At 45.1% G+C, this 22,500-nt stretch overlaps 1 protein-coding gene across 1 annotated transcript in view; it reads right to left on the reverse strand.

Annotated features, from left to right (window-relative positions):
• Window positions 1-22,500, reverse strand: part of chd5 (chromodomain helicase DNA binding protein 5) — a gene marked incomplete at both ends in the record, with an annotated part of 114,215 nt that overhangs the window by 25,629 nt on the left and 66,086 nt on the right. Inside the window, 13 exons of the mRNA XM_083661822.1 lie at window positions 728-859; window positions 1,124-1,265; window positions 2,200-2,373; window positions 3,230-3,351; window positions 4,556-4,693; window positions 5,162-5,362; window positions 9,265-9,297; window positions 9,778-9,936; window positions 10,662-10,770; window positions 11,059-11,190; window positions 12,197-12,408; window positions 13,926-14,132; window positions 21,322-21,540. Coding sequence (XP_083517948.1) covers window positions 728-859; window positions 1,124-1,265; window positions 2,200-2,373; window positions 3,230-3,351; window positions 4,556-4,693; window positions 5,162-5,362; window positions 9,265-9,297; window positions 9,778-9,936; window positions 10,662-10,770; window positions 11,059-11,190; window positions 12,197-12,408; window positions 13,926-14,132; window positions 21,322-21,540 — 1,980 coding nt within the window. The remainder of the gene's footprint in view (window positions 1-727; window positions 860-1,123; window positions 1,266-2,199; window positions 2,374-3,229; window positions 3,352-4,555; window positions 4,694-5,161; window positions 5,363-9,264; window positions 9,298-9,777; window positions 9,937-10,661; window positions 10,771-11,058; window positions 11,191-12,196; window positions 12,409-13,925; window positions 14,133-21,321; window positions 21,541-22,500) is intronic.

The following is a 22,500-nucleotide window of genomic DNA, read 5'->3' on the forward strand; positions in this document are numbered from 1 at the left end:
TACACTTTATATTAAAGTGCACATATTCACCAGTAACTAGTTGCTTATTAGCATGCATATTAGTAGCGTATGTATTGGCAGTTTATTAGTCATTATAAAGCACTCATTGGTTATTAATGGCTTATTCTGCATGAACATATTCTATAAATATTGGGAGATTAACTAAGATTTTTCCCTCAATAACATCCTAATTACTGCTTATTGATAGTCGGTAAGGACATTGTTGTACATGGATTAAGATCTTAATATGCTTTGCTCAGTATGGGTAGTACCACTAAACCTCGTACATCGTAATCCATGCACAATGGATTGAATAGCCTTGTAGTTGTAGAATATGGTTTTATAATGACTAATAAACAGCCAATATGCTACTAATATGCACGTAATGAGCAATGAGTTAATGGTGGATACAGTATGTGTACCTTAGTATAAAGTGTTAGCGTTTAGGTTGCTGTGATCAAACAAAATTGGAGTTGTTGAAATTAACTTATCATTAAAATAATGAAAAAAGGCCTGTCTTTTTACAGAGTAATGCAGTCAGAACGGCATATCTCCACTCAAATCAAGCATTGCCAAGGTATTAGGAATATCAATTGACCAAATGACATTGAGACTGGGGCTGAGATGGCTGAAATATGGATGGCTGGATTTTCAGGATTTTCATGGCCATTGATCAAAGCAAGCTGTGGCTACCTGCGCAAAATCTAATATTTATTGACTATATTACCTGGGAGAAGATGAGAACTCTGTGTCCTTCGTCTTTAAGTTTCCTCAGCATCTTCTGCAGCAGAGTCAGTTTTCCTGAGGACTTCACCAGCTGGTTACCGTCATAAGAGCCGTTGGGTAAAACAGGTGCTTCCTGGTAGGGTAGGGATGTTGCCAGGGAGGAGAAAGCACACATGCAGATATGGCACCACTTTTGGAGTTCATATTTGAGTGTATTTCTCAACAATAATGACCAGTGACCACAGGGGTCAACCTTTTAAAGTTAACGGTTAAAGGTTAAAGTTTCCTATCACATGGCCATGCCGTCACCGGACAGGCATTCTTGCCATGCCAAAATTTGATGTTATGAAATGTGTTGAAAACAAACATTTGACTGTGCATGGTCTTGCTGCCTTACCACAGCAGCGACGGGGAACAGGTAGGGGTGGTTGCAGCACTTCTTCAGGTCCATCATGATGTTGAGCAGGGACACCTGGTTCCCGCCTCCTTTGGAGTTCAGCGCCTCAAAGTTCCGCGTCAAGATGAACTTGTAATACTTCCTGTGGGTCAGAGGTCAGAGGTCAGGACATTGCTGGACATTACTGCTGCTGATTAAAAAACACAGAAGTGCAATTTTGGTGCGTTTCTTTTTCCCCATTTGTATTCAGTTTTTCCCCCTTTAGTGATCTTTGTGCAGTTAAAACCTGTTATATCCCCATTGTGTAACTTACATTTTACATGGGCAGGGGGGGGGCGTATTCCTTTCTTGGTTCTTGAATAACTTTGCAGACATGTCACACACAGCACCGACCCGACTACACAGAACCATCTATAGAGGACAGGGTTCTACACAGAACCATCTATAGAGGACAGGGTTCCCACACCTAAACATCCAATTCAAGGACTTTTCAAGGACTTTCCAGGCCCAATTCCTTCAAATTCAAGGACCCAACACGGCATAGTTTGAGACACGGATCAAGGTTCATTACTGTTACAACACTGAGAATTTTTTATTTTGTGTTAACACTTCTCAACTGTGCTGTGTGTTACATGTTAAGTAAAAAGAAATCTGAAGAACTTTAATTTCTATTCTTGCACAACATATATAAATTCAAGAACTTTCAATGACCCATGTCTACTTATGACTATTTCAAGTTTTTGTTGTTGTTTCCCCTCAAATTCACAAACTTTCAAGGATGTCAAGGATCCGTGGGAACCTTGTAAACTAAATATAACCCCCCTCCATTCCAGCTTCAAAACCAATCAGAATCCCCCTCAACAAATGACCCATTATTAGACCCAGCAACAGTTTTGAAGCCGTAAAGCAGGAAGTAACACAGGTAAACCAATAACATTAATGATGGTTCCTTTCCATTTAGATGTTCCAGTGCCAGGGCCCCATATGTGTTACTTTCTGCTTTACCACCTCAAAACGGTTGCTGTGTAAAGGGCCCCTCGGGAATCCTGAACTTCTCCCAGGTGGGCAGGGCTTACTTCTGCATGGGGCTGAGTTCCACCCTGACGATGAGCTCGGTCTTAGCGGGCATGTTCTTGAAGACATCAGCCTTCAGCCTCCTCAGCATGTGAGGCCCCAGCAGGTCATGGAGCTTCTTGATCTGGTCCTCCTTGGAGATGTCGGCAAACTCCTCCAGGAAGCCATCCAGGTTACTGCACACAGGCCATACAGACGCATCACAGAAACTCAAAAGAAGCTCTCACATAGAATTACCGTACCATATTATAGGAAATAAGAGAATGCTCATGTGTTCATTTGGTTTGTGCACTGCAGATTAAATAACCACATAAGCACATCAAATACTATCTATCTATCTATCTGTCTGTCTGTCTGTCTGTCTGCCTGTCCGTCCGTCTGTCTGTCTGCCTGCCTGCCTGCCTGCCTGTCTGTCTGCCTACCTACCTGTCTGTCTGTCTAAACGGTGAGGTTTTCTAATGGTCGTATAAGGGAGTGTGTAGGAACGCAGTGACAACACAGTCGTGAAAGGGTCTGAGTGTTGATGGGCACATGGGGAAAGTTAGCTCGCAAGCCTTTCTGGAAGAAGACCTTTCTGTGAGAAAGCCACGCCCCTAACTCATTTGATTGGTCACCGAAACTGCTTCTTCCTGAAAACGTGTGGCAAGTAAAAAAGATGTGGTTAAGAGATTAGGGTTTTCTTATCTAAACACGACCAGACCCTAACCCTAACCACATTGTTGTACTTGCCTAAACCTAATGTCTAACTCTAATGTTTTATAAAAAATGTGTGTGGTTCGACCAGGAAATGAACCCCACTCCTCAGATTGAAAGACAAACACCTTAGCCATTAAGCCACAGGACCGAGCACACGCTAAACTGCACTTTTTTCACACCCTAAACCTAATCTTAACCAATTTTTTTTTAAACTTGCTGCACATCTTCAGGAAGAAGCAGTTGCGGCGACCAATCAAATGAGTTTGGGGCGTGGCTTTTTTCCAGAAAGGTCTTCTTCCAGAAAGGCTTGTGGGATGTAAAGAGGGCAGGGCTTACTTGAAGCGCTCTGGCGTGAGGAAGTTGAGCAGGTGGAACAGCTCCTCCAGGTTGTTCTGCAGAGGTGTTCCAGTCAGCAGCAGCTTGTAGTAGATCTTATACCCGTTCAGAATCCTGAAAAACTGCCCGGGACACGAGACACCAGACATCACAAACATGCAGACAGAAAGGAGAACAGTAATGACAGATGCACAACTCCAATCAAGCCTCCAAAATGATGTCACAGGCTTGTTGTTTCCCAGCTTCAACAAGAACCTGCTGTCCTGCTTGACCAGTTTCCCTGCTCTTTCCAACCAGAAGGTTTGTAAACAAACAGATTGGCTACACTTCCAGGTGTATAACTCGCACCTGTCGTTCATTTTAAGCAGCGGCTCATGGTTAAACCTGCCCTGTTTGAACTCTGCCGTAAACTACTCCTTCATACTTTAAGCTAGAAACCCCATTCAAATATTAAACGGGTCACCACGTTTAGTACTTTGGAGAGATCCGACCGGGCCCTTGCGGGGGGGTTTCTGAGCTTTCTTCTGTATCTTATCTTGTGTACTTTTTGAGAAATCACAGTTTAAGTCTTCTACTTTTTTCAACATATATAATGTGACCCTATGGAGCCAGCCTTGAGTGTGTGATCTCACCATTCACTTTTTACTCAATTCAGACATTTTAAAACTGTGCCAGTTCTCACTACATACATAATATATGTACCGTATGTATGTATATATACATCAATCCTTCCAGCTACTTCTGCTCTCACTCACAATCGTGATGTAGTTTTTTTTTAGATATGAATGTTTGTTTGACACAGCTTTTCAGCTTTATTTGTTTCTTCTGCTCCATTGATGCAGCACCACCAATGTTATCCAGCTGGAAGTAAGTTCTTTGTTGTCACGTGATGTAATGCTGAGTGGTCCTCTAGAACAGGGGTTCCCAAACTTTTTTGTGCCAAGGACCGGTAGATACATGGAAAAAAAGCCACGGACCGGTTGTCAATTTGAATGGTTTTAGTTACATATATATTTACTCACCAGGTGGCGACAAAGGGTAAATAACAGCCTTTTGTGTTGTACTGTATGTAGCCTATACAGTATTTATGTTTTTGTTTGAACTACAAACATAAGTAAACGTCAACTTGAAACTATGTTTCAACTACCACACACAGCCTATAGTATTATAGCCTATGTTTATAAAAAAAAATAATAATAATCAGACCGGGCTCGCGGCCCGGTACCAAATGCGTTGCGGCCTGGTACCAGTCCGTGGCCCGGTGGTTGGGGACCACTGCTCTAGAAGCTCCAGACTGGTGCTCTAGTCTCAGACATGCTGCTTTACCTTTGATTGGTTGTTCTTGAGTCTGTGAGCTTCATCAACCACCAGGCACGCCCAGTTGATGGAGCCCAGAATGGCCTGATCAATAGTGATCAGTTCGTAGGACGTCAGCAACACGTGGAATTTGATGGCGGTGTCTTTCTGCAATGGGGAGAACCAAGACCATCAACAGAGTACAAGACCACAAATCTAATTATGACAACGTAGCATTTTATATGCAGGAGGATTTAGCATTTACTGCACTACACTGTTTAGTATAATGCACCTTGGGCAAATAATTGCTAATAACAATTACTATGTGTTTCATCCTGTGTGTACTGTGGAGTGGCAGAAAATTGTGATTTTCCACAAAACATAATTCGGAAAGTGTCAGGTAAGGTCTGTTAACCACAGAAAAATACACTAAATTAACTTTAGTTATTGACTCAACAGACTTAACAGTTTCCTATAGTGATCAAAATATCTTTCTGGCACTTATTGTATTGTCCTATAATGCAACTCAACACCCATCTGACACCCGATAGGCTCAAACAAACCAGAGGAAGGATCTGAAAGTGCCATGTGACCCTTCCGGTTCTGGTATCGTATAGCCGAATGACTATAAGGTACCTTCAAGCGGAAGACCTTGCGCCCTGTTCTGACTGTGGGGTCTTCGAAGGTGAACTCGTTGTCCCTGATGACCGCCCTGCTGTCTTTGTCCCCGGTGTACGTCAACACGTAGAAGTCTGGGGCCCACATCTCAAACTCCCTCTCCCAGTTGATGATGGTGGAGAGGGGCGCGCTCACCAAGAAGGGCCCCTTAGAGTGACCCTGAGAGAGGGGGGAGAGGCTTAGAGTGACCCTGAGAGAGGGGGGAGAGGCTTAGAGTGACCCTGAGAGAGGGGGGAGAGGCTTGACTAAGTAACCGTAACATTCACAAACTAGAGGGCACTCAGCAGAGTGCATACCTCCGTCAATTTTTCTACAGTTTTGCTGTGTTTTTCATGGTATTACCTTAATCTTCCTAAACCTTTTTTTTATAGATTGGCCACGCCCATTGTCACCCCCCGTTTGGCCAGTGGGCATGGAAAGTTCATTCGTTCTAAGTTGGCCCATTGCCAACCTTTCTACAAAGTTTCATGCAAATCTGTTCATAATGTTTTGAGATATCCTGCCACAAACAGACAAACAAACAAATAGAGGTGAAAACACAACATCTCGGCCAATTCCGTTGGCGGAGGTAAAAATGCTACTGGTTAACAAAAGTTTATGCGCGTGGTAATTTGGGTTCAGCAGGATAATCTTCACGAACGTGAATCACTTTTATGCCTTTTGAAGAAGCGTTTTCAAAAAATTTAGTTAAAAAAATGCATTTTGTTTCAAAAGTCATAAAAGTTATTCACGTTTGTGAAGATGATCCTGCTGAACCCAAATTACCGCTCCCATAAACGTTAACCACAGACCTTATTTTATGAATTTAAGTGAAATCCCCATTCTAAAACCCCATTGACTTTTCCCCGTAAGATCCAGGAAGTCCAGGACTTCCGCCTTCCGACTACAAAAATACGTCATCCCTGTGGTACTCTATAGCAACAATATCTAAGAATACATTCTTTGATGTGATTATACACTGCAAAAATCTCCATCTTAACAAGTCATTTAGTCTATTATTGAGGACTACATTCTCATTGAGTGCCAATGACGACTATCGTCGTCAATTCAAATAGTAATGTAGAGTGCCAATGACGACTAAAGTCGTCAATTGCGTTTTTTGACGGTGGGACGTGGATCAAAGCCTGATGCATCTCCTGTACAAATATGGGGGATGTTGAATGTGTAGAAGCTATTTTACGGACCCATTAGGTGGCGACAGTGCTCTGCAGATTAGAGAAAGGTGAGGAAAAAAACAGAGAAGCCGTGGGGACGGAAACCGCATCGGTATACATCGATATGCATGAAGCATAACGTTAGCTGTGCCTGCAGCAGCCAATCTGCTCCCACAACTGAGCCCCTCCGTCTCCGCTGCGATAGCTCCTCCACATGATTAGTTGTGGAGTTGTTATTATTCTCAGTTGGAAGCGCTGGGAGCGGGCGACAAAAACGGCGGAACGCTGTGAAAAAGCTGGGTTTTCAGTGCAGAGCAAACACAGCAGAGAGCCACCAGAGCCACCAGAGACACACCCACGGAGGAGGGGTTTGCAGTTGAGGGGGGTGGGGCACGCAGGGCAGCATACAACACTGACCCAGACAGCAGGCTCGATGGACAGATTGGTTGGCAAACACAAGCTAGAATATCTGATGCCCACCAGCAGTAAATCAAGACCAGCAAGAAGGTGTAGGGCAGCGATCCCCAAAGTCCGGACTCCGGTCCGCATCCGGACCCAGACGCCGTCCTATCCGGACCGAGCCCTATAACCTATAAATCATTGAGAATTGTTACATTTCATGGAGCTTTTATTTTTTAACCGACACATGCTTTTCTACCCTTTACGGTACTGGTTTATCTGCCAGGAAGCTCACAGACCAATGCATGCGCTGTAAATCATCACACGTGATGCTACTCAGCCAATCAAATATCCGATTCCATTCTGCCTGTTCCAGTCGGTTCCAGTGCTGCAGGCGAGAGAGCGTCAGTGACACATGGACGAAGTAGAGGCGAGAGATATGCGAGAGAAGTCATTTCACATGGCGTGCTCAAAAGAAACGAGTAGACCGCAAAAACAAAGATTTTGTTTTAATCCGGTGCAGGCAGACTAGATGTTCATTCATTGTTCTCACGGGCAGCTCAAAACCAGGCAGTATGTCTCATGTGAAGTGCGATGCGATCCTAACCTGTCTGTGAAAGCGCCACACGAGCAAACACACTCAAATCCAGACTGAGGGCACACTCACACATTCACTGCCCAATGGCATGTGACGTTTGTATTGCGAACGATCGATAGACAGACAGACAGATACATAGAGACAGACAGACAGACCGATAGATACATAGAGACAGACATTGAGACAGACAGACGGACAGATAGATAGATAGATAGATAGGGAGCTCACTTCTCTCAAGAGAAAAGGTGTTGAGGGAAGAAAAGAAGATTTTCTTTCTAAAATTAAAGCACTTTTAAGATGCACATTTTCCCAAAGCACTCTGTTGTATGTTATTTTTTAATGCAGCCATTATTTTACTTGAAATGAGAAAAGAACATGTATTTATTATTAGTGTAGGCTAGTTATTTATAATTAATCCAGTTAAATATGAAAACTAAAACAACATTGTTGATGTTGGGTTTTGATTTAACAGTTAGTCATTGACTACATATAGACATTGTACCATTAAGCTACTGCAATCATTGAAGTAGCCTAAGTTCAATGGCACTGAATCATAACGCATCTACGTTACAATGTTCCGGACCTTTGCTTGAGGACATTTTCTCTAACTGGACCTCTATGAATTTTAATTGAGTGCCCCTGGTGTAGGGTCTGCGCACGCAGGGGCCAGCGCTGCTGGTTGCAGCTAAAAAATATTATTTTGCCAAACAAAATTCCTTTGTTTTCACTGTTTTATTGAAGGAAATTATTTTTGAGGTGTCACTACATCAGAAAATATTAGCTTCAGAGTCAGTGATGTGCTTGAAATGCTTCATTTTACAAAAGGCTCATTATCTCAGCTTCTAATTTGAAACGTCTGTTTTTGGTGAAAACAACCTATCTTCTCCGGCTGATAACTAAAGAACGGAAAATGATATCAATAAACTTTTTTTTGCTGATGATACAATAGAGTCTCATCGTTCTTTGGGCGTGTTCGGTGTTTACATAGTAATATCACACAATATTCTGTGGGCCTCGAGAAATCACTGAAAACGCTCTGAAAGGGCTGGCACTGGGAGCATCCGTTTTCCAAAAGTGACTGGCACTCAATGAGTTAATGTACGTTAAAAAAAAAGGCTCATTATCTCAGCTTCTAATTTGAAACGTCTGTTTTTGGTGAAAACAACCTATCTTCTCTGGCTGATAACTAAAGAACGGAAAATGATATCAATAAACTTTTTTTTGCTGATGATACAATAGAGTCTCATCGTTCTTTGGGCGTGTTCGGTGTTTACATAGTAATATCACACAATATTCTGTGGGCCTCGAGAAATCACTGAAAGCGCTCTGAAAGGGCTGGCACTGGGAGCATCCGTTTTCCAAAAGTGACTGGCACTCAATGAGTTAATGTACGTTAAAAAAAAATCTGCCAATGGGGTTAGATCATTTCACTTGTTTACAATCAAATCAACTCGTTTCAAGAATTTTATAGAATCAAGTGTAATTTTCTCAGTGATCTCCCGTATTGATTAGTTTCAAGATATTGACAGTCATTTCGAGTGGAGTTATCTCCCCTCATTGACATAATTTTCTCTTAGTAAAAAAAAAACAGATTTGAAGGCTGAATAATGAGACTAAACTACTTGTTGAGATGGCAGTTTTTTTGTAGTGTATGAGTAGCCTACAAGGCTGATGTGGTGAGATATTACTGCACTTAAACCATCCATAGCATAGTGATGATCTCCTAGCCTGGTAAACCATCCCGTCACGTGAACTCACATTAGTTTCAGAGAGAAACAGATGGTTTTAAGCAGGCTAATGATCTCCACCCTCACCTCCTTGTAGAGTGAGTAGAGGAACACTATGGTCTGCACCACCCTCACCTCCTTGTAGAGTGAGTAGAGGAACACTATGGTCTGCACCACCCTCACCTCCTTGTAGAGTGAGTAGAGGAACACTATGGTCTGCACCACCCTCACCTCCTTGTAGAGTGAGTAGAGGAACACTATGGTCTGCACCACCCTCACCTCCTTGTAGAGTGAGTAGAGGAACACTATGGTCTGCACCACCCTCACCTCCTTCTAGAGTGAGTAGAGGAACACTATGGTCTGCACCACCCTCACCTCCTTGTAGAGTGAGTAGAGGAACACTATGGTCTGCACCACCCTCACCTCCTTGTAGAGTGAGTAGAGGAACACTATGGTCTGCACCACCCTCACCTCCTTGTAGAGTGAGTAGAGGAACACTATGGTCTGCACCACCCTCACCTCCTTGTAGAGTGAGTAGAGGAACACTATGGTCTGCACCACCCTCACCTCCTTGTAGAGTGAGTAGAGGAACACTATGGTCTGCACCACCCTCACCTCCTTGTAGAGTGAGTAGAGGAACACTATGGTCTGCACCACCCTCACCTCCTTGTAGAGTGAGTAGAGGAACACTATGGTCTGCACCGTCTTCCCCAGGCCCATCTCATCAGCCAGGATGGTGTCTGTGCCCTGGGCCCAGGAGAACCGCAACCAGTTCAGACCCTCCAGTTGGTACGGGTGCAGCGTCCCCCCGGTCGCGTTAATGTACCATGGCTGGTGCTCAAACTTGATGGTTGGCTGGCGATGAGAGAACACAGGATATCTTAGAAGATCTCTGCAAGCTGGAGCGACTATTGTGAATGAATGGCATTTTGTTTGGGGTAGTAGTGTAAACAGGCAACAAGCAATTAAGAGAAAATAGGAGGTCAAAAATCTATCAAAATGTTTCCTAGCAACAGTATGTTAGCAACACGGAATTGGATTAGATTAGATGGAACTTTAATGATCCCATGGGCTTATTGAGTCACTGCTGCAGGAAGGAATAGGATGTAAGAATAGAGCAAATTGCACCTATTGAAAGTAATACAACAAACAGGGTTCCTACACATTTTCAATTTAAAAATGCCATACTTTTTCCAGACCTTGATTTATTTTACCTGGTGTTCAATATGATTTATGCAGATAGACATCTTGCCCCTGCTAACTTGGTCACTGTATAAATTAAGATTTTTCTTCACAGCCACAAATATCTGGGCTATGTGAGATGACAGGCAGACTGGATGTGATTTTGGTGCAGGGTATATATATATATATATATATTTATACCATGGTCTGGGTGAATACTCGATTCTGATTGGCTGCAGGGTGTACATTAAAAAGTGATAATGTACACCTAAGTAGTTCAGTCAAATGATCTGTTCACCATTCATATCAATGCACCATAGTTTCAACAGTGGTATCAAGACCTTTCAACCTTTCGCTCTGTATCATTGCCCTAACTGCGTCTGGGCATGCCAACTTACGTCTATGATGGGAGCATCAGGAGGGATTTCCCTCTTCGGATGTTCGTCTTTGAGTTTCTTTCCTTTCCTCACCACCAGTGGCCGCTGGTCCTCCCCCAGAATTTGCTCCCTGGCAAACAATTGCAGCAACACATTCATATGAGCCCATGAAACAGGGGAATGGCAGATAGCGAGCAGGCAGCAGGGCAGAGGGGAATGCCCACATCTGATATATATATATATATATATATATGTATATATATATATATATATCAGATGTGGGCACATGCCTGTGCACCCCTTGGATGCCTTGAAATGAAATATGTATGTAAATAAGCAATTCATTAATAAATAAATAAATTAATTAATTAAAAGTGAGAATTAAGGCTCTGTTAATATGTGAATGCTCAGTACCAACCTGTGGTCCCAGTAATTAGCTTGATGACTGTCATATTCAGGCACGTCAAAATCATCCACCTCCCAGGTGCACTGGTCATAGGGCAGGTCTCTCCACTTGATCAGGTAATGCACATCCCCATCCTTATCGAAACTACAGGGAAATAACAGACATGGTAAACAAAAAAGGGAAAGCTCAGATGTTTTTTAGAATGCTCTTATTGATCAATTATCGATCAATTATCAAACCCTCTCTTAGGACATCCAGAAATTCAGAGAGTTTGTAGATACATCTCTCAACTTCAGAGCAATGTCTCATTGTGAAAATAGAATTGCTTTCTTCTCTTATGACATCACTGATGATGTCACAATGCCTATGACATCATCAGTGAGTATGATATCATCAGTGGGACAAAAATTGAAACAGAGAACAGACAGAGATTGCCCACTTGCCCCTTTTATATATAATAATATAATATAATAATAGTATATATATATATATATATATATATATATACTAGGCATCTCGTACGCTATGTGCGCTCGATTCCTAGGCTCACCCACTGCGCGGCCTCGCCCACCCTGCAGCTCGCCGAGCTGGCCCTGTAGCTTGCATACTTGCAAGCTTGCATACTAGCTTGCTTGCCCACCCTGCAGCTCGACCGCTGTGCCGGCTCACTTGCTCCCTCGCCCGCCCTGCAGCTACCCCCGCTGTGTGGGCTCACCTGCTCTATGACATCACTGATGATATCATCATCACAGAGGACATCACTGATGACGATTAGAGCAATAACCTAATAAAAGAATCCGGCTCCGTCAGGTCACCCACACAGCCCAGGGAGGGAAGCCATCGTCTCCGTCTGGTTCCTCCCCGATTCTAGATCACTGATGACATCATCACTGAACTATCAGCCTTAGGGCAATTAAGGCAATTCATCTGCCCTAATTAAAAAATCAGGCTCACCCGCAGGTCATCCGCACGGGTGCATGCTCTTTACACCCCCTGAAAGTTTCAGCCCGATCGCACGTAAAACGGCATAGTTGTGGCCGGCACAAAAAATGTATAGATATATATAGATATATATAGATAGATAGATAGATAGATAGATATGCCAAGCATGTCTGTACATGTGACAGTCTGTGCAGATGTGAGCGGCCACCTGTGGTTGACTATCCGGTGGATGACCATCCACTCTGGCTTGATGCCGTAGCGGTAGAAGCGCTCCTCCATCACTGCGTACTGGGGGTCTTTGCTCTTCCTCTTCTCGCTGTTCAGCTCCTCCTCTCCAGAGCCGTAGTCGAATGGCGGAGGCTCGTCCATGTCATTCTTACGCTGATAGTTACGGTACATGACCGTGTGGTACAGCTCCAACTGCACAAGCACACAGATCTTCTATTTAGCATAGTTTCATGCAGCATCATCATCTCTGATAAGAATGTGTCAAATGTACAATCCTGCCACGGTTTTGGGGCGACTTTGACTCACTCAAAGTTCCAGAGTGGATTAAAGAAGAACCATCAAAAACCATCAAGAACCCTGTCTTGTCTGACAGGAAAGGAGATAAGCGAGGTCTCTCTAGGGCCCAATCTCAATACAAACACATTTCATTCAATTTCATTCATTTTCAAATACAGTTCATTCTGAGTGAGTGGAGAGAAAAAAAGTGATTGCATTTTGCATGATTTGAGATTCAAGGCAATGCACACTTATAGACTTACATTCCCCACGCTCACTTGGCAATTTTCAAAAACTGCCAAACGTCCAAAGCTCTAAGGGATATTGCTGGGTTACACTGCTCAGACATTAAAGGATATTGCTGGGTTACACTGCTCAGACATTGATTGCAAAATGGCAAAAGTAACATGCAGTTCATTTTGTACAGTATTTAGCACCAAGTGAAGGTCCAGTAGAAAACTCAACTACTTGGCTTCTAACATTTACAGTGGTTCTCAACGTGGAGTCTGGGGACCAGCAGAGGTCCCAGGGGTTCCCAGCAAATTGATGATTATTTTTCTTTACTTTAAAAATGTAGAGGAATGCTTGTTTTGATCATAGTTTCACTGTTATCTCTCTACCTACAATGCAGATAGTCATGGAAATCTGGACAAAATCATATGTAACAAAAAGAATATTCTCCGATTTTGTCCCAAGAGACAGAAATCTTATCAAACGGGTGGTCTGTAGCACGAATGTGGACTCTTAGAGGAATCAGTGATTTAAGTCTTGAATCACTGATTCCTCTACTCCCTACTGCCCCTACTACACACTCCCTGTGTCCCACAGCTGTCAGCGAGAACACACAGATCATGTGGCCTAAGAAGTCAAAGATGTAGACCAGCCCTACTCACGTGCAGCTCGCTGACTCAGGAGCAGTGCCAGTAAGAGAGACCAGCCCTACTCACCTGCAGCTCACTGACCCAGGAGCAGTGCCAGTAGGAGAGACCAGGCCTACTCACCTGCAGCTCGCTGACCCAGGAGCAGTGCCAGTAGGAGAGACCAGGGCTACTCACGTGCAGCTCGCTGACCCAGGAGCAGTGCCAGTAAGAGAGACCAGGCCTACTCACCTGCAGCTCGCTGACCCAGGAGCAGTGCCAGTAGGAGAGACCAGGCCTACTCACCTCCAGCTCGCTGACCCAGGAGCAGTGCCAGTAGGAGAGACCAGGGCTACTCACCTGCAGCTCGCTGACCCAGGACCAGTGCCAGTAGGAGAGACCAGCCCTACTCACCTGCAGCTCGCTGACCCAGGAGCAGTGCCAGTAGGAGAGACCAGGCCTACTCACCTGCAGCTCGCTGACCCAGGAGCAGTGCCAGTAGGAGAGACCAGGCCTACTCACCTGCAGCTCGCTGACCCAGGAGCAGTGCCAGTAGGAGAGACCGGCCCTACTCACCTGCAGCTCGATGACCCAGGAGCAGTGCCAGTAGGAGAGACCGGCCCACTTCACGAACAGCTCCCTCTCCGGGTGGCCCTTCAGCGGGGGTTTGGACAGCGGGTCTGCTGGCTTGCCGTCGGGGCCGGGAGGCAGTTCGGCCGGCAACGGGGGGTCACCCCATGTCCAGTGTAGAATCCTCTGTACTTTGCCTTTGAGGGGAGGGCACTACAGAAGAAAGTGATGATACAGCGCATGCAGTCATCCATCGCTTGCAAGATGTCCTCCAACTCCTACGCTCCATGAGGTCGTAATACAGCAACACCTGGAATACGACCATATAGCACGTCTGCTAGACTAGCGCCCCTCAGTGGCAGAGAAAAAGTACTGCAACATATCCAGCAACTCATACGACCAAATGGCGTCGTATCACTCCAATACGACCATATAGCACTCTGCTAGACTAGCGCCCCTCAGTGGCAGAGGAAAAGCACTACACGACTTCTGCCCAAGCAAGATGAAAAAGCGACTTTTCTTTCAAAAAACTTTAGGATTAGCTTGTTGGTTAGCGTGTGGGTTAGGGGTATGAACAGCAACAAACCTGTAGCTGAGTGGTTATGACAGGCGGCTGAACCTGTAGCTGAGTGGTTATGACAGGCGGCTGCGGCCCCAGGTTCAAATCCTGCACGCCTCAAGGTTATATTTTCACCAAACTCTGAGACTGGGCTGAGACTGTCACATGACCGCTAGAGTCATCAGTAGGCTATAGCAGTACAGCGGTCTGGATTTATGACCGTTTAACGTAACTTTGGATTATTATGTCATCAGGTGGTGAGTACACGAGTCACACCACGTACATGTGAGTGTCTTTGGCGCTGTTGGAATGTGTATTTTGGGCGACTGAACAGGAGTAGGCCAAAAACTCATAGACTGCCATTGTAGCGCTAAGCTATTAGCAGTGAGGGCTCTACCACAGTTTGTACTGCACGCAGATTAAGAAAACAAAGCCATGTACGTTCAAGTTTTAATTGGCAATATGGCAAATGGCCTAAACTCCCCAAAATCATCCAAGATGATTGACCGAATTTGACCCATGAAACATGACACACGACTCCTCTCCTTCTCCCGCCCCCTAAACATCCACTCTCAGCAACGGTCAAACCTATAGACCCCTTATACGCCTACGTCACAATGACAACAAACAGCGTCAGATGCGCAAGACGGAGGCAGAAAGACAGACTCCGCGCAGCCCTGTCAAGTAGTTTTCCAGTCGCCTGAAAACTATTCGAGCTAGATATGTCTTCGTGTTGTGCAGTGGGATGCCAGAATCGGAAAGCTATTGTAGGAGAGTATTCGGGTCCGCCTATTCACACTTAGTTAATAAAATAATAAACGATAGAGCCAGGCTGTAACGTTATAATTCACCTAATTCTCCCCACATATCCTGTTCTACGCAACTCGAGGGAACATACACAGCCTCGCACACACGCAATAGAACACAACACAACACTGAACAGTCTGTTACACTATCTACAAAGCAAGGACTAAAGTTTTACCGAATCCCGTCAACTCATACTGCTTTTAATGCTAACCGTAAGTGTCTTTGGTTGCAAGCCGAAAGAGGAAATCGTTAAAAATGCCCGACTTTGCAGTGCTCGCTCATTTCATATCAGGTAAACTGTAGTAGTAGGCTGCAGCCACATCGCTCGGTTAGTTAACAACCAAGTAATGTTAAATAATGTCATTATTGAGTTGAACTGATTGGAACGAGGACATCATTAAAAATGCCCGACTTTGTAGTGCTCTTCATAATCAGGTAAGCTGCCTGAAACTGTAGGCTGCTCAACATCGCTCGGTTAGTTAACGGACCAAGTAACGTTACATAATGTCATTATTGAGTTGTGTGCATTATCAACATAACAATATATCTTTGCAAGTTACAGAATAATTATCTACGCTATCCCCAGTTATAAAGGAATGCACGATATGTATTGCTGGCCATAGGCTTGGACAATTGACAGCGCCAGTGCGTATGGGTGGGTCTGTAAGACATATCCCATTAAACAACGTTAATTTCGATGCATAACATTGCTTATCACTAGGCGATAAGCTGTGGTAGTAAGCCGAGAACTGCATTTTAAAACTAAAATATAACTGTGTGTTGCAGATGGGCACAGAGCAGTCCTGACAGCGGGGTTCTCGCTGTCTGTCAATGCAAAGCTGACGGCTTTCTGCCTTCAAGTTGCGCGCGCAGCTCAATGTTGACAAGCTGTATAAGGGGTCTATAATCAGCGACATTGTATCAGCGCTTAGAGTTCACAATATTACACCTGATCATTCATTATTGGGCTCAGCATCAAGAGGCTAATTAGACGGCTGACCCTGCTAGCTTGAAATAGCCTGCTCAGCATTCCAGAAATCAAATGGTATCAACAATCACAAGCTTAAAGGTAAGCTGACCCTTCTGACCCATTCACCAGCTTAGAAACCAAATGATATCAGTAAACAGCAAAGTTAATATGCACAATACAATTATACATTACCAAGAGCCCTATAACAGTATGAATACCCACTTCTGCTGCCATAGCTCTGCCATCGTATGAAATGCAGCTATTGTCTTAGCCATGGGCTAGTTTTCCTTATTTTGGACCCCAGCTGGAGGGGGAATATTAAGAGCATGTGGAGCATCCAGTCAAGTGTATAGTGCATCTTCACACTGAGTGAGTCTCTACAGGATGACATCATCACACTGAGTGAATCTCTACAGGATGACATCATCACACTGAGTGAATCTCTACAATCTCACCATGCAGTGTGGTGTTGTAGTATTTAGAGTGTATGGGCTCACCATGCAGCGTGGTGTTGTAGTATTTAGAGTGTATGGGCTCACCATGCAGCGTGGTGTTATAGTATTTAGAGTGTATGGGCTCACCATGCAGTGTGGTGTTGTAGTATTTAGAGTGTATGGGCTCACCATGCAGTGTGGTGTTGTAGTATTTAGAGTGTATGGGCTCACCATGCAGCGTGGTGTTGTAGTTTATAGAGTGTATGGGCTCACCATGCAGTGTGGTGTTGTAGTATTTAGAGTGTATGGGCTCACCATGCAGTGTGGTGTTGTAGTATTTAGAGTGTATGGGCTCACCATGCAGAGTGGTGTTGTAGTATTTAGAGTGTATGGGCTCACCATGCAGCATGGTGTTATAGTATTTGGAGTGTATGGGCTCACCATGCAGCGTGGTGTTGTAGTATGTGGAGTGTATGGGCTCACCATGCAGCGTGGTGTTGTAGTATTTAGAGTGTATGGGCTCACCATGCAGTGTGGTGTTGTAGTATTTAGTGTATGGGCTCACCATGCAGAGTGGTGTTGTAGTATTTAGAGTGTATGGGCTCACCATGCAGAGTGGTGTTGTAGTATTTAGAGTGTATGGGCTCACCATGCAGAGTGGTGTTGTAGTATTTAGAGTGTATGGGCTCACCATGCAGCGTGGTGTTGTAGTATTTAGAGTGTATGGGCTCACCATGCAGAGTGGTGTTGTAGTATTTAGAGTGTATGGGCTCATCATGCAGTGTGGTGTTGTAGTATGTGGAGTGTATGGGCTCACCATGCAGCATGGTGTTGTAGTATGTGGAGTGTATGGGCTCACCATGCAGCATGGTGTTGTAGTATGTGGAGTGTATGGGCTCACCATGCAGCGTGGTGTTGTAGTATGTGGAGTGTATGGGCTCACCATGCAGCATGGTGTTGTAGTATGTGGAGTGTATGGGCTCACCATGCAGCGTGGTGTTGTAGTATGTGGAGTGTATGGGCTCAACATGCAGTGTGGTGTTGTAGTATTTAGAGTGTATGGGCTCATCATGCAGTGTGGTGTTGTAGTATGTGGAGTGTATGGGCTCACCATGCAGCGTGGTGTTGTAGTATGTGGAGTGTATGGGCTCACCATGCAGTGTGGTGTTGTAGTATTTAGAGTGTATGGGCTCACCATGCAGCGTGGTGTTGTAGTATTTAGAGTGTATGGGCTCACCATGCAGCGTGGTGTTGTAGTATTTAGAGTGTATGGGCTCACCATGCAGCGTGGTGTTGTAGTATTTAGAGTGTATGGGCTCACCATGCAGTGTGGTGTTGTAGTATTTAGAGTGTATGGGCTCACCATGCAGCGTGGTGTTGTAGTATGTGGAGTGTATGGGCTCACCATGCAGCGTGGTGTTGTAGTATTTAGAGTGTATGGGCTCACCATGCAGCATGGTGTTGTAGTATGTGGAGTGTATGGGCTCACCATGCAGTGTGGTGTTGTAGTATTTAGAGTGTATGGGCTCACCATGCAGCGTGGTGTTGTAGTATTTGGAGTGTATGGGCTCACCATGCAGCGTGGTGTTGTAGTATTTAGAGTGTATGGGCTCACCATGCAGCGTGGTGTTGTAGTATTGAGTGTATGGGCTCACCATGCAGCGTGGTGTTGTAGTATTTAGTGTATGGGCTCACCATGCAGTGTGGTGTTGTAGTATGTGGAGTGTATGGGCTCACCATGCAGCGTGGTGTTGTAGTATTTAGAGTGTATGGGCTCACCATGCAGCGTGGTGTTGTAGTATTTAGAGTGTATGGGCTCACCATGCAGCGTGGTGTAGTATTTAGAGTGTATGGGCTCACCATGCAGCGTGGTGTTGTAGTATTAAGAGTGTATGGGCTCACCATGCAGCGTGGTGTTGTAGTATTTAGAGTGTATGGGCTCACCATGCAGTGTGGTGTTGTAGTATTTAGAGTGTATGGGCTCACCATGCAGCATGGTGTTGTAGTATGTGGAGTGTATGGGCTCACCATGCAGCGTGGTGTTGTAGTATTTAGAGTGTATGGGCTCACCATGCAGCGTGGTGTTGTAGTATGTGGAGTGTATGGGCTCACCATGCAGTGTGGTGTTGTAGTATTTAGAGTGTATGGGCTCACCATGCAGCGTGGTGTTGTAGTATTTGGAGTGTATGGGCTCACCATGCAGCGTGGTGTTGTAGTATTTAGAGTGTATGGGCTCACCATGCAGCGTGGTGTTGTAGTATTTAGAGTGTATGGGCTCACCATGCAGCGTGGTGTTGTAGTATTTAGAGTGTATGGGCTCACCATGCAGCGTGGTGTTGTAGTATTTAGAGTGTATGGGCTCACCATGCAGCGTGGTGTTGTAGTATTTGGAGTGTATGGGCTCACCATGCAGCGTAGTGTTGTAGTATTTAGAGTGTATGGGCTCACCATGCAGCGTGGTGTTGTAGTATTTAGAGTGTATGGGCTCACCATGCAGCGTAGTGTTATAGTATTTAGAGTGTATGGGCTCACCATGCAGCGTGGTGTTGTAGTATTTAGAGTGTATGGGCTCACCATGCAGCATAGTGTTATAGTATTTAGAGTGTATGGGCTCACCATGCAGCGTGGTGTTGTAGTATTTAGAGTGTATGGGCTCACCATGCAGCGTGGTGTTGTAGTATTTAGAGTGTATGGGCTCACCATGCAGCGTAGTGTTATAGTATTTAGAGTGTATGGGCTCACCATGCAGCGTGGTGTTGTAGTATTTAGAGTGTATGGGCTCACCATGCAGCGTAGTGTTATAGTATTTAGAGTGTATGGGCTCACCATGCAGTGTGGTGTTGTAGTATTTAGAGTGTATGGGCTCACCATGCAGCGTGGTGTTGTAGTATTTAGAGTGTATGGGCTCACCATGCAGCGTAGTGTTGTAGTATTTAGAGTGTATGGGCTCACCATGCAGCGTAGTGTTGTAGTATTTAGAGTGTATGGGCTCACCATGCAGCGTGGTGTTGTAGTATTTGGAGTGTATGGGCTCACCATGCAGCGTAGTGTTGTAGTATTTAGAGTGTATGGGCTCACCATGCAGCGTGGTGTTGTAGTATTTAGAGTGTATGGGCTCACCATGCAGCGTGGTGTTGTAGTATGTGGAGTGTATGGGCTCACCATGCAGTGTGGTGTTGTAGTATTTAGAGTGTATGGGCTCACCATGCAGCGTGGTGTTGTAGTATGTGGAGTGTATGGGCTCACCATGCAGCGTAGTGTTGTAGTATTTAGAGTGTATGGGCTCACCATGCAGCGTGGTGTTGTAGTATTTAGAGTGTATGGGCTCACCATGCAGCGTGGTGTTGTAGTATTTAGAGTGTATGGGCTCACCATGCAGCGTAGTGTTATAGTATTTAGAGTGTATGGGCTCACCATGCAGCGTGGTGTTGTAGTATTTAGAGTGTATGGGCTCACCATGCAGCGTGGTGTTGTAGTATTTAGAGTGTATGGGCTCACCATGCAGTGTGGTGTTGTAGAATGTGGAGTGTATGGGCTCACCATGCAGTGTGGTGTTGTAGTATTTAGAGTGTATGGGCTCACCATGCAGCGTAGTGTTGTAGTATTTAGAGTGTATGGGCTCACCATGCAGCGTGGTGTTGTAGTATGTGGAGTGTATGGGCTCACCGTGCAGTGTGGTGTTGTAGTATTTAGAGTGTATGGGCTCACCATGCAGCATGGTGTTGTAGTATTTAGAGTGTATGGGCTCACCATGCAGCGTGGTGTTGTAGTATTTAGAGTGTATGGGCTCACCATGCAGCGTGGTGTTGTAGTATTTAGAGTGTATGGGCTCACCATGCAGCGTGGTGTTGTAGTATTTAGAGTGTATGGGCTCACCATGCAGCGTGGTGTTGTAGTATTTAGAGTGTATGGGCTCACCATGCAGCGTGGTGTTGTAGTATTTAGAGTGTATGGGCTCACCATGCAGCGTGGTGTTGTAGTATGTGGAGTGTATGGGCTCACCATGCAGCGTGGTGTTGTAGTATGTGGAGTGTATGGGCTCACCATGCAGCGTGGTGTTGTAGTATTTAGAGTGTATGGGCTCACCATGCAGTGTGGTGTTGTAGTATGTGGAGTGTATGGGCTCACCATGCAGCGTGGTGTTGTAGTATTTAGAGTGTATGGGCTCACCATGCAGCGTGGTGTTGTAGTATGTGGAGTGTATGGGCTCACCATGCAGCGTAGTGTTATAGTATTTAGAGTGTATGGGCTCACCATGCAGTGTGGTGTTGTAGTATTTAGAGTGTATGGGCTCACCATGCAGAGTGGTGTTGTAGTATTTAGAGTGTATGGGCTCACCATGCAGCGTGGTGTTGTAGTATTTAGAGTGTATGGGCTCACCATGCAGAGTGGTGTTGTAGTATTTAGAGTGTATGGGCTCACCATGCAGAGTGGTGTTGTAGTATTTAAAGTGTATGGGCTCACCATGCAGCGTGGTGTTGTAGTATTTAGAGTGTATGGGCTCACCATGCAGAGTGGTGTTGTAGTATTTAGAGTGTATGGGCTCACCATGCAGCGTGGTGTTATAGTATTTAGAGTGTATGGGCTCACCATGCAGAGTGGTGTTGTAGTATGTGGAGTGTATGGGCTCACCATGCAGCGTGGACACAGCCACTCTCCGTTGGGGATCTCGGGCAGGGGGGGGTTGAGGCAGTGGATGTGGTAGGAGGAGGTGCAGGTGTCACAGCACAGCAGCTCCCCTCCATCTTTACACAGTCTGCAGAACTCCATATGGTCGTCTTCCTCCTCGCCCGCTGGCTCCTCCTCTTCCTCATCATCATCTTTGGCCTCCCACTGGATACCCTCCTTCTCCTGATACACACACACACACACACACACACACACACACACACACACACACACACACACACACAGACACACACACACACACACACACACACACACACAAGGCACACAGTCAGGGAAACGCTTTTTTTAAGGTGAGTAGATACCGGAACTACTTTCTAAACAAGGCCGCGCTGTTTTCTACTGTTTTGCATCTGTGGGTTTTATGAATTTTCTGGTGTATTTTCTCTGGGATCATGTGACGTATCACATGACCTGTGCACAGGTGTATTTAACACATTCACTGCCAGCAGTTTTTTTTTTACTGTAGGTAGCTTCTGCCAAGGTTTTTTTTTGAGGATTCTGGCTCATCTTTCAAGAGCCGAGGATTATTTTCTGCTAAGATTTTGTGAACATTTTGTGAACACTAATAGAATGTGTGCTTTCTCTGTCTAAAAGAGTTAGTTTGTAGAGTTAGTAGTTATGTAGGCATTAGCAGTTGAATACAGCATGGTTTCAGCATCTGAAAATTTAAGCTGAGATAAATGGCTTTTTGTGAAATTCGATAGAACAGTCACTTTAACCATTTATTTTTGGCGTAAGACGTCAGACATCTAAACAATAGTTTTGAACAGTAATTTCCTCCATAGCAGCAGGAAACCCCCCTCTCCTTCAAACTCCTCCCTCCGTGTGTGTTTTCCTCCTCCCTCCGTGGCTGCAGCGGTACAAGCGAGGCTCTGCCTGTCTGTGCTGCCTGGCTGCTGGCGGCCGCTCTTTGGGCGAGTCTGCATGGGGCTCGTTCGTTTCGGTTGTGAGCTCAGCTGGAATGAAGCTGCGTGCGATTGTGGGCTTTCTGCCGGTGTTTCAAAGTGTGTTGCACCCATAATCTATTATGCTAATTTGCAATCCCCCACCGCCAGCTCCCAGTGCGAAAGCGAAAGCGTTTTCGCCAATCCATTTTACAGTATGAGAATGGTTTCCTCGCGC

This window comes from Poromitra crassiceps (assembly GCF_964638095.1).
Source record: "Poromitra crassiceps genome assembly, chromosome: 27".
NCBI classification, from domain to species: domain Eukaryota; kingdom Metazoa; phylum Chordata; class Actinopteri; order Beryciformes; family Melamphaidae; genus Poromitra; species Poromitra crassiceps.